Genomic DNA, 12,244 nt, shown 5'->3' with positions numbered 1-12,244 from the left:
TAACAGAATGATGTTGATGTGTGATGTTTTTCAGAGGTTTTTGCTCCTCCTGGCTCAAGGCCTTGCCGTAAGGACTCTTAATAAATTATCTAGTCTCACATATAAGTTGGAAATAAAATAATTATCTCTTAAAATGTCATGAAACAAGTTTGTTTGGGAAATAAAAAATAAAAAAATATGTAATCTCACTGACAGATTTCTTTTTAACTTGTTTTGAGAAAAACAAATGGTATTATTGCACAAATATTGCACAAGACATCTGGAATATTTGCTTCTGATTGGATGGATCAACCATAGAAAAAATGGAGACTTGTGTTTGAATGGTTTCTGTGATGTAAACATCATATAGCTTACATGACCAGTTGGAACAAGCTACAGAGAACATATATGCTGTGATTATGTCCAACAGTGTGGAAGAGGATTATTTAAACTACTTCAAAGCTACTGAGGGAGAAATAAAAGTGTAAATGTAAGAGGTTTAAGATCATTTTCAAGTAGGACAGAGACGTGCCTGTTAATTAAAGTGATATGACAGTGAGAGAATGTGTATTTATGCATCAGATCACATTGTCTGCCACTAAATTATGAATGCCTACAAAACTTGCCAGAAAAACAATATTCCTTACTGCCACGAGGGGGTGCCATTCATCTATTTCTGCCCTCAGGCCACTTCAATCTGTTTTTCTTTCTCTGTTAACAAAAAAAACAAGAAAAGCTCCTACTTGAATAGAGAATTTATTTAACATTTATGTAGATAGCAAATGGTTGATGCAACAGATTCATTCAATGTAAATGTGATTTCAAATGTTCTGTTTTACATTCAAGTTGAATCCCTGCAAATAAACAAGCTGTTAAAATTTATAATTTTCAGATGATTTTCCTCTTTTCTTTTATTAGGAGGTTGTTTGCCTCATAATGATGATGACTGAGGATCAATACTTATTTTCTCCTTCACTTTCCCTGAAATCACCTCCAGCAGACTTTCACACTTTCACAAAGATGAGCACCCATCTCAGAGTAGACTCTCAGTATTACTGGAGAGAAGAATAACAACAAAAGAACAGTGGAAATAGCATAATAATATGCTTATCATGGCATGTGGTATTATGCAGATGAACTTAGTACATGCCCGGGCAGCTCAAGTGAAGACTTGAATGGGGAGGATTAGTACCAGATGTTCATTGGGACCCAGTGGCCAGCCAATAGGGAGGAAGACCATTTGGTCTGTGGGAGGAGCTCAGTGTATCCTCTGTGCTCAAGATTCAATCTAACAGGTAGTTTAAAACCCAAGCAGGTCAACTGCAGCAGTAAGACATAACTACAGACGCTGTTATCCTACGAGGAGCGCATCTCGAGCCAGCAGCGGGGTACAACGAAGACATTTCCTTTGCATTTTGCTTCTGGATATGCCCGGACACTACTCTCCAGCATGCTGAGCAGGAAGGGTTCTTGTGCGGGGATGATGAGCGCCGCAGCCGGAGCGGACCGCAGCAGGGTCGGGGAGAGGCTGCAGGCTGCTCTGGCCGGGCTGCAGGAGCTGCATCTGCTGAGGGACAGGCAGAGCGACATGGTGAGCTGGGCACTGAAGGTGGACCGAGAGGAGCCAGTGACTTCTGTCCACGCAGGTCCGGAGGGTCCCAGGATGATGGGGGCCGAGGAACAGCGGCTGGAGGCGACTCTTACAGCCCTGAAGCAACAGCTGGTAGGAAGTTATTTAAATGAAAAGCCATAAAACAGAATAATTAAAATGCCTCTCAAGGGGTATTATGTGTATGTCGTAATTAGTTGTACCATAGGAAGTACGTCTTTTACCATATTTATATTCTATACCATTAGGCTGACATTGGGCTCACTCTTTTCCCAAAAAATTACAGTAAAATAGTCCTTGGAATAAAATCATCCATGTGAATCCTGCCGTCAGCTGATGCTCATGTGCATCCAGTCTTCAATTATTACCAGACACACTTTCATGCTCTCAGCTGGGGGTAGGAAGTAGGATAGGTGTCATAAATCAAGGTTCATTGCAGGACCAGAGGACTGTATTTGTGTGTGAGCGCTGCACTGCAGGGGGGCACCCTCAATCATTAACCACTAATGTCAGGAAATTTAAGCAAAAAAAAAGATGGCGGTGTGGTTTTTTTAAAGGTGTATATTTTGCTGTGAATGACACTCAGTGAGAGTCTCAGCCCAGAGAGGCCCCTGAGTGCTAATGACAACTGGCTGTGTGGAGTTTTCCATGACAAGCTTTTTCCATGTTGCTGCCATTATAACAGGAAGTGCAGGGATTAAGGTGCTATGCATGACTTTCAATAGAACTGTGCAAATGCAACGAAGGGTAAAATGTACAACACAGGGGTACCATAAGGTTCAAATTGTGTTCTACAGTCACCCAAAATACAACCACAACCCATCTAAAAAGACACCAGTAGATACATGTAAACCAGATGTTGAAACCTTTTACTATAGGTCATCGTTTTGCTGATGTTTAAATAGAAATCAACTGACCTAACTTGATTTTACAAGAGAATAAAACATTAATTAAATGCAGCATTTTGCACTTAATAACCCTCAGCCCTTATTTTGAGAACAACTGTAACAGTAAAATGCCCGGTCCTAGCTGCAAAGCAAACAGTCCTTCATCCCAACCCCCAAGCTTTCCTCCTCAAGTCGTTTACACAATGGCCAGGCCCTCGCTGTGGGGGAGAAATGAGTTACCCACCACTGCTTCTTCCATGCTCCCCCATGTCCTGCTGGGGTTAATCATCAGCCACAGCTGGGTTGGTTTTGTTTTTCAGATGGCTGTACATTAGAGCATCCTTTATCTTAAAAAGGCATTCTCTCAATGAAATTATAGCATTGCTTACCTATATCCTGACTTTTCTGCTTATTTCCTTGTTCATACATGGAAATAAAGCACTGAACATGAACCTGTACAGAGAATGTTTGTGTATTTGTATGCATGTGGGTGTGCCAGGAGTTGTGTTGCAAAACACTGTTGCTCTTCCCGACTTGCCTTTTGATTTAGCTGACCCGGCACATATTTTGTGGGTTAGGTTAAAATGTTATGTGTTGCCTGTTTTGCAGTCTCGTCTTCGGAAGCAGGATGTAGGCCTGAAGACTCACTTGCAGCAGCTGGACCAACAGATCAGTGAGCTGAAGCTGGATGTGAGCAAGGCCTCCACAGAGCAGCTGGAGAGTGACAGCAGGCCAAGTTCAGGTCTGTAAGCACATAGTCTCAAGAAGCCCTACAGCTGCTTACTTTCTAGTACTAAAGCGTACACCCAATCTACCATCACATGACTGTTAAATCCTGAGGAAAATACTCATGAGTTAATCATTCTGCTCTCTCCAGGTTTCTATGAGCTTAGTGATGGCGGCTCTTGCTCGCTGTCCAACTCGTGCACCTCAGTGTACAGCGAGTGCCTGTCATCCTCCCAGACAAGCCTTCTCCTCCCGCCCATGAGTCCTGCTAATTCTCACATTAGCCCTCCATTACAAGTTGATGTTTGCCGCCGGCGTTCAGCTGATGAGAGCACTACCCAGCCCAACCCTCCACGTGCCACAGGCCTCCATCTGGGCAGCAGCAGGATCCGAGCAAGCACTAGTGCCACCGAACAGGCACGACCAAGACCTGTGTCAACAGGTAACCACATCTCTCAATCTCTTGTTTAAGCCAGTCTTGTGTTGAAATGGGAGCCACGCAACTGTTACTAAGCAACTCAACATGCAGTTTCTTGCATAATAACATGTAATTCCTCAGTGAATGTGTGATTTGAAAGGTAAATCAGTATTTTTGTGTTGCCCATGTGTTTATCAGGTGATCTCGATAGGATGATGGCCCAAGGACCGAGCTACTACAAATCAGTGGATTCAAAGAAACCCTCAATGTGCCCAAATCCGAAAACCTCCACAGTGGACCCCAAGTTCCAGAGCAACCTGGTGTCCCGCAGTGGGACGGAAGTGTATCAATACCCGAGCCCCCTGCATGCTGTGGCTCTCCAGAGCCCCATCTTTTTCCACGGGGCCGAACCAGACACACCTGGACTTCTAGAGGGGCACGGACCCTCGGTGAATGGATCTGACACCCTCCGAAGGGCACAAATGGGTTATGACACCAAGACCCTTGGTTACATTGACAAGCTCCTCCAGCGCAGCTTGAGCAAAATCCAGAATGAAATGGGCACAGAGACTCTGCAGACACACAACGACTATCACAGGAAGCCCACTGAGGTTGTACCTGTATTTCCTGAAGTGTCTCAGAAAGAGGTGTCTCAGCTGCAGCCTCTTCCGGCCCAGACCACAAACATCATACAACTAGATAATGACCAGAAGAGGCACTGTATGACATACTTCAGTCAAGACACAGCTGATAACACAAACCACAAACAGTCAGTGAGAGCTCTGGAGGTTTCATACCGGTGCTCCTATCCTACTGCCATGAGGGAGTACAGCTCTGATGAGGTCACTACTTCATCCTTGAAGAGAAATGACAAAACACAGGGAGAATATGGTAGCATAGCGAGAAGCCATTCAGAGAAGAGATGTGGGGATAATCCGGAAACAAGGCCACTAGAGAGGAAGGGCCACAGGCAGAGACCAGCCATGGCTCACAGCTCCAGCACAGAGGAGAGTCAAAGCTTTGAGGTTCACACTGGTCACACAGCTTCCCCTGAGTTTGTCCATGCCAAATTTGTCCCTGCTGGTTCTCAGAGGGTCAAGGTGAGACAGGCAGACCGTAAAACCAAAGCTGTAAAACTCAGGAGAAAAAGCAGTGAGAAACCCCGAGCAATGAGGCAGCAACATGGCTACTCCTCCGGTGAAAGGACCAGAGAGAGCAGTGGATCCAAGGGAGAACCGAGAAGATCAGGTAAAGGAAAGGTGATCCAGAAGTTTACCACCCATCACACAGAGGAGCGCAGACAGGGCTCAGGCTCAGACTCAAGCCATTGTGGCCTGGGACTGATGCACACCCACAAAGTCTATCCTAAGCCGCATCCTATCCCTGCTGTTACCAAGTCCAGCAAAAGCCGCAGACTGCAATGTGTGGAGTACGAGCAGCCTGTAGAGCAGAGGAGGAGGAAACAAGGGGCTGCCAAGTGGCCATCCAATGTGGAGATGTTCCAGGCCTCGTATGCTCAGAATCAGAGGTCAAAAGAGCCCCATGCTCAGGCACCAGGGAGCATGCAGATTGTCCGCAGCATGAGTGCCAAGCCAGGCCAGTGGGTAGGACCTCCTCGCCCCTTCCAAACCTCCATGTCCTCTAACTCTTTCCTCCACAGTCTCAATGCCAGATATCCTCCAGCACCCTTCCATGTGTCGGCCCACTACCCACCCAGATGTGAGTCTGAGTACTCAGCTGAATGTGCCTCACTCTTTCACTCCACCATTGTTGAAAGCAGCGAGGGGGAGATGAGCGACAACACCACCAACCGCTTTGGAGATAGCGAGTCCAGCCAGAGCTTCCAGTCCTTCTCGGACTCCGACAGCAGCCTGTCCCTGGACGAGGGGGACCAGGTGGACAGCCACGAGGAGGAGGGAAGTCTAGTGTGGGCTGAGGCTGCACTTGGGCCCACTGCCGCCGGACGGCCCCTCCAGCAGCTCCCACGCCCCGAGCCCTCAGCCTGTCGCATCAAAGCCTCCCGAGCCCTGAAGAAGAAGATTCGCCGGTTTCAGCCTGCCTCCCTGAAGGTCATGACCCTGGTCTAGCAGAGTTCCCCCAGGCAGCATGAAAAACACAGAGAGCTGTGGGAAATGCTCTGAAAACTTGTTGGAAAGATCTTGTCTGGTCTTTCAGCACAGTTCCCTTAATTATCACTGAGAGACTTTTGTGACATTTGTGCACTGATTATTTTGTTGAAAAGAAAAAAAACAAGTGGTTAAAACTGAAACTGTACAAAAATGGTGCATGTATAAAAGCAGGTACAACACAATTATTATATGTACACTTAATTTGTAAATAGTTATGTTATTATAATTACATTTTCTCATAGCATGTGGCTGCGTTTGGTGATTTCATGGGCAAAATTGTTGTCATACAATTGTCTGTACATTAAGAAATAAAACCAATCTTTTTACATTTTTTATTTCAAGTAATAGTTTATTTTCTGTTAATTTCTTCATTTTGCTCATTGATTATAACTATTTCTGTCTCTCTCTTTTGAATAAAGTGTTATTTAATGTATGTTGAGACAGCTCGATTTTTTTATGTATCCTTCACTTAACGCACTCAGCTTTTCTTCATGAATGAGTAAGCAATGTTGGCAACATCTCAACCTCTCTCCTCTTCTGATGACTATGACACATGTTGAAAAAAATCTCCACTTAATCCTCACAAATGTCCTGCTGAAGCTGACCAATTTGGCACAGATAGCTGTAACAGCTTCTTATCTGGTTTCCTGATTCTGCCCAGCTGTTGGATTAATAAATTGCTGTTTCAACAATCAGCCCAGACAGTTGTGTTTAATTAGAGGGTGAAACTTATCAGCACTCAGACATTTAAATGTGGGTAAACACACTTGCACTGAAGTACTAAAACACACAATCACACTCCTACAATTTCAGGCATTGAGATGATGGTTGTTAAAGCTCAGGTTTCAGTGCAAAGACTTGAGGTTTTAAAACAGTTGGTGTTTATGGCAAAAGGCACATTGGATTTAGAAGGAATGACAGATGATAAGAGGCTCCTCATTTCTGAGCTGTCATGAGGAGATTAGACAGTGGGCAGCTGCACAGAGTTGCCCAATAATCTCATTTCCAAAATCCACCTTGGCATCTTTCCATTAAAATTCTTTCAGATGGGGTGAGAAAAAGGCCACTTGTGAAGGTAAGTAGTCCAGTGACTGGCTTTCCAAATATCAGCCCTCTCTCCCGTGGTCGTATACGTAATAATGTTTTCTCCCATCAGGCAGCCACTGTGACCTTAACGTTCCCAACTAAGAAGCTTACAGGGCTGACAAACATTTTCAGCATTTCATCAAATTTTACTTTGAAGTTGTGTTCCCTGCAGATTTAATCACCATGGAGACCATTATTTTTAAGGCTCATGAATCATGCATTTAGTGAGACTTTCTCTCACTCTCCTTTAACTAGAAATGTTCAATTTGCTTTCAAAAAGAAGAAAAGACATCATTCTTTGAATAAAAGTGCTCACTAAAGGGCATATGTTAATTCAGTAGCATTCTCTTCTCTACGCATCACACAAAGACAGGTCCAAAGGGCAAAAGCTTCAACACACATCAAAGATTGCATTTTAAGTTCAGCAAGTTGCTACAATTGAATCAACTTATTAGGATTTGTACATCCAGCTGACCTCTGTCCTCTCTGTAAGAGCGACAGCGAGTGGTCGGAGGGATTAGCGTTGCTGTTTTCAACCAGGCTCAGAGGGAGCATGACAGGCGCTGGACTTGTCTTTGATGTTGAGTATAGCAGAACTGTGCCGGCTTGACCTTGTGTGCTTACTGACCTTTCCAGCTGTAGAGCTGGCTCATCTCTGGAGGCACATCTCCCTACAATAGAGGGGTCAGGGGCCTTTTTGTACCCTTGCTGTCTCTGGGCTTGTCTTTTTTTGTGTTTCCCCATGTTCAACGTGTCACTTACTTTCATTTAACTCATTGTTTTAGTCTGTTGGTAAGAAGATGGGTCCACCTGCCTACTGCGAGTTGTGCTCCTGTCTGAATTTTGTTCTTTAAAAATAATTACCTAGGAGAGGTTTTTCAGAATCAGCCTGCACAGATAAATAATGTAATAATTGGATGCTGGATAAAGACAAATTGGATAGGGAGTGAAACCTCTTGGGGTTGAATTGAAATTAGCAACCTGTGCAACAGGTGTACAGGTGCACACCTGTAAATAGGATTTGGTCATGATATTTTATAGGGTAGTTGAGTGCGGGGGGGTTACCTTCACACTGCTTTATAAAATGCTCCCCACGGATGGCTGTCAAGTCTTACTCAAGGACTACAGATGTTGTGTAGGATCTTATTACACAGATTGTGGTTCAAGTGCAAATGGTTGCATCTAATCAGGATCATACATTTTCTGCTGACACCACACCTGCTGGTGAAAGGTCTTTACTGAGGTCCTTTAATCTTAACAAAGGCAGATTTATCATGCCTTTTTCACATGGCTAGAGAACCACGCATACAATTGTAAGCTCATTTTTTTTTAAAAAGGATAGTTTGACATTTTGAGGAATTTCCATATTTGCTTTTTTGCTGAAAATTAGATGAGAAGATTGATACCACTCTCATGTCTATACTGTAAATATGAAGCAACCTCAAGTAGCCAATTAACTTAGCTTAGCATAAAGACTGGAAACAGCTATCCTGGCTCAGTCCAAAAGTAACACAAAAATTGGGAAATGTAATGTAATAGTAATGTGTTAAAACAATGAAAGTACTGAAAGTGCATGGTTTAAGCAGCAAAATGATCTAAGCAACAGTTCATTGACTTAACACTCCAGATTTCCTCACACACACTCTCTAAACCAGTCGGCAGTAGGATATGCTTGTCAGTGTCCAGTGAGATAAAAATAGGTGGAAGTGTCATGAATTACTCTGAGTACTGGGGCAGGTAAACACTGAGGTAATGCAGAGAACGCATGCCACTGAGCTGCTTTGGAGAGTGATCTTATTACACATCCCACATCAGGTCACTGGACTTTTTCTCTGCTAACACGCATCTCATTCGATTAACAAACATTTCATCTAGGTCTTACTATCTAAAGTGATCCAGGAAAAGAATGATCAAAATGTATCCAAATATCAAATCCAGTATTTTTCAGTTGTTTTAACAATTCTGTGACAATGTGACATCCGTAAAAACAAGAAAAACATTGCAAACAAACGTAAGAGAGAGCAGAAAGAGGAGTAAGAACAACAAAGGGTGCACTGCAGACAGGTGCTAATTAAACTTTGACTTGGTTCACATTAGGTCACAGTTGGAAGGGGGGGGGGTTCTCCTCTTACATGTGCATGAGGTAATCCCAAAACCCAACATGGACCAGCCCTTCCCAGGCTGTCTCCACGCTCAAAACACATAATACCCCTTCAAGCTGTCTGTGTTTTCTCTCTTCATCATAGTAATTTCAGCATGTCTGTTGCAGCATGTAATACAGTATTCAGTTTTTTCTATTTGCATTTAGTTTGACACTGCATATCTGCAAGTACTTGGAAAATGTTCAGTTTATCTTGTAGTTATCTTACAGGTTCTTATCTGTGTAGTCTGAAATATTTTTACTGAATGTTTTTGAGTCTATGAGAGACTGTGTGAAAACTTCCCTGATGTGAAAACTAGAGAGAAGGTGCTGGGCTTCAGATATAAAACGTGGATTTACTATGTTGACAAGTGGGAGCTCAGAAACTCATTACCACCCTGATGAGAGGAGCTTTTCACTCCTACCCACAATGCCCCCTTGGAAACATAGAGGAGATCATGCTTTTCCAGGGTCCTGTGAAGCCAGGAGGATTATCTATAGTTTGACATGTGGTTGAATATCAGCACAAAATCAAATCTACTTACACAGTTACAGACAGATCCCACTGCTGGAACATATTTAGCTACAATTTTACAATTTCAAGAGGTTTTCTAGACAGAATCATGAAGAGCTGTATATGGGAGGTTTTGTTGGCATCAAAACTTTGTTAGATGATGCAAAAGATTAGAACAACAAGGTCAGCAGCTACAGAACATTTTTTGCAAGCTCTAACATGTATGAGATTTGCATTGTTTACACCAACAATGTTGTAGCTTCGTCTATAGTGAAACCACCGAAGATTCACCCAGCTCCTCTGCGACCCTTTGCATGGGGGATGGGCTTTATAGTGTGAGGTGGCTTTTGTCCCTTTGCTTACTGTACATATGAATGGGGTTGTGCCGGAATGTCCAACCTCATGAATGTCAATTGTTTGAGGCCAGAGTTAAGGAGCAGGCTTCTCTGGTTGTGTAGAAGTGGACAATAGAGATAGAGAGCGGAGAGATGAGGAGATAGAAAGCGAGGGAAATGAGCAGGAAGAGATGAGCTATGGAGGGCAAGTGTGAAAGATTGAGAGTGGTGGAGACAGAGCATGAAGATGAGCAAAATGGAGAAAAAGCCACAGAGAGATGCATGATGTTCCACTCCTGCGAGACTTAGTTGGTCCTTCCTCAACCACCACCTGCTCCTCTTTAAGCACATCCTGTCATTTAATACCTAATCCCTTCATTCACTCCAGTGTGTTTACTAACCATTGTCTCAACTCCCTTCAAGCTGTGGTCAAGAGGTGGTTCAAAAGTTCGCAGTGTATGGAGAGCACGCACTCACAGTAACAGAGGGCATTGTGAGTGCGTTCGCCCCTGCCAAGCAATTGTCTGAGACAGAGAAAAATCCCTGTGCATGCAAGTGAAGGAGTCTTTGGGGTTCTAGCTTTTGAGGCCAACATCAGTTACTTTCTTTGACATGAGTCAAGCAATATTTGGGGACAAATAATTGTATTACAGTGCACTGTAACATGCCAACAAATGCAATATAACAATTGAGGTGTTCATGTCAAACCAGCAGCATGTTTCACTACAAGATATGTCATATTATAAAGTTTGCAACCTATTTTTTAAGTATCATTTTTAAATACTCTGCTTGGAAAAATAATGGGTGTCTTAAATGGTTTTTCCACAAAGGTATAATTACTACGTTAAAATTGTTAACACAGCATCTACTCCTTCTCCCCCATTAAATTCCAGAATCTATAAATATGCAAATATATTTCATTTCAGAAGTTTAATTGTTGGACACAAGATGTCTACGACTTCATTGAAAAGTTCATTCCCAGTGTATATGTCCTGGAGGTTTCATGTTTCCACAAGTTGAATATTGCACCAGGATTGGCTTCAGATTATTTGTGATGTCACAAATCCTGCTCATAGGCCCACCTCTTAAAATCAGATTTTCAATGAACACGAAGAAACTTTCTACTTTCAGCAGATGAATGTGAAAACAGCTTATTAGTGTCAAACTCTGCACATACATCATTCTGTACAGTGAAGCTCAAACATCCAATTCTAGGAACAAGAAGAAATACATATCTCTGAGCGGAGGGGACTTTATTTGCCTCTTCTGAATACTACTTAAATTTTGAGTCTAAAGCCACACTAGCTGCTAAATGCTAACATTAGCATGCTAACATGCTCACAATGACAATGCTAAAAGGATGTTTAGACATAAAGTTTACTAAATTCACCATTTATTTAGTGTTAGTGCATGCTAACAATTAGCTAATTAGCAGTTAACACAAAGAATGGCTGAGGCAGATCAGAATGTCATTAGTTTTGCAAAATATTGGACATATGTAATCTGAAAATGGAATTAAATGAAAAGTGAGGATCAGTTAAATTATCTTTTTTCATCTTCATGGGAACACGAGAAACTTCATGGCAATCCATCCAATATAGGCTTACATATTTCAGTCTGGGCCAAACCAAACAACTGGCAGACAGATACTGCCAGAGCATCGCTCACGTGGATAAAAATCACTGTTGTGTTGTTTATGTCGCCGCTGCCTGTCTTTGGATAAGAGTGCTGCATGATAAAAAAGAAACTGTGAAGCAGGGAGAGCAGAAAACACAAGGTGCACACACTCTCTCATCTAAAAACAGTCGAGCCACACGATTATACAAATGAGTGGGATCAGGAGAAGTATGAGCAGTTATCCAGTAATCCACCAAACGCATACATTTACTTTTATTTGGCTGAAACATGTTGGTGTTACTTGTGCCTTAAATTTTATAAAAACAGTCTAGCTGACTCTTAGAACAAGCTTTCGTGCTTGGGTAGGCAAAAATAATTACTCCACAATCTCCCCATAGCTTACTGGGATTCTACCCAGAGTGTGCAATTTTCAAACGAAGACATGAGCTCACGAGGGAGAACAGAGGCATATTTCAGATGGATACATTGCGTTTCCTCTTTTATCAGTCCCAAGTGTCTGTGTGAGGATGTCCTGGCTGTTTTATGAGCAGGATGTCCTGTGTCAGCTCAGAAGACTGCCTCTCTTTTGTCAAGCCTCAGGCTCTAAACAGTTCAGTTGAACTGCCCCGGCCCCACATATCCTCAGAGAGCTGTAACTATCTTGCTTTATCTTGCTTTTTTTCTACTGTGGGGTTTGTCAACTGGCTTGCCAACAAAGCCACCAATCCTCATTATGAACAAAAACAAGCCTCGACTCCTCTGAAGTGGTGTGTTTGAGCTCTGAAGGAGGACATCAAAAGAGCG

At 42.9% G+C, this 12,244-nt stretch overlaps 1 protein-coding gene across 1 annotated transcript; it reads left to right on the top strand.

Annotated features, from left to right (window-relative positions):
• Positions 1 to 949: 949 nt before the first annotated feature.
• On the top strand, positions 950 to 6,181 carry dact2 (dishevelled-binding antagonist of beta-catenin 2). The gene is made up of 4 exons (XM_067609597.1): positions 950 to 1,702; positions 3,085 to 3,217; positions 3,353 to 3,643; positions 3,818 to 6,181. The coding sequence occupies exons 1-4, from the start codon at positions 1,430 to 1,432 to the stop codon at positions 5,704 to 5,706; spliced, it is 2,586 nt and encodes an 861-aa protein (XP_067465698.1). The 5' UTR covers positions 950 to 1,429; the 3' UTR covers positions 5,707 to 6,181.
• Positions 6,182 to 12,244: the final 6,063 nt, after the last annotated feature.

The sequence above is a fragment of the Thunnus thynnus genome, chromosome 14, assembly GCF_963924715.1.
Source record: "Thunnus thynnus chromosome 14, fThuThy2.1, whole genome shotgun sequence".
Taxonomy (NCBI): Eukaryota; Metazoa; Chordata; class Actinopteri; order Scombriformes; family Scombridae; genus Thunnus; species Thunnus thynnus.
This window is presented reverse-complemented; position numbering and strand designations above follow the sequence as displayed.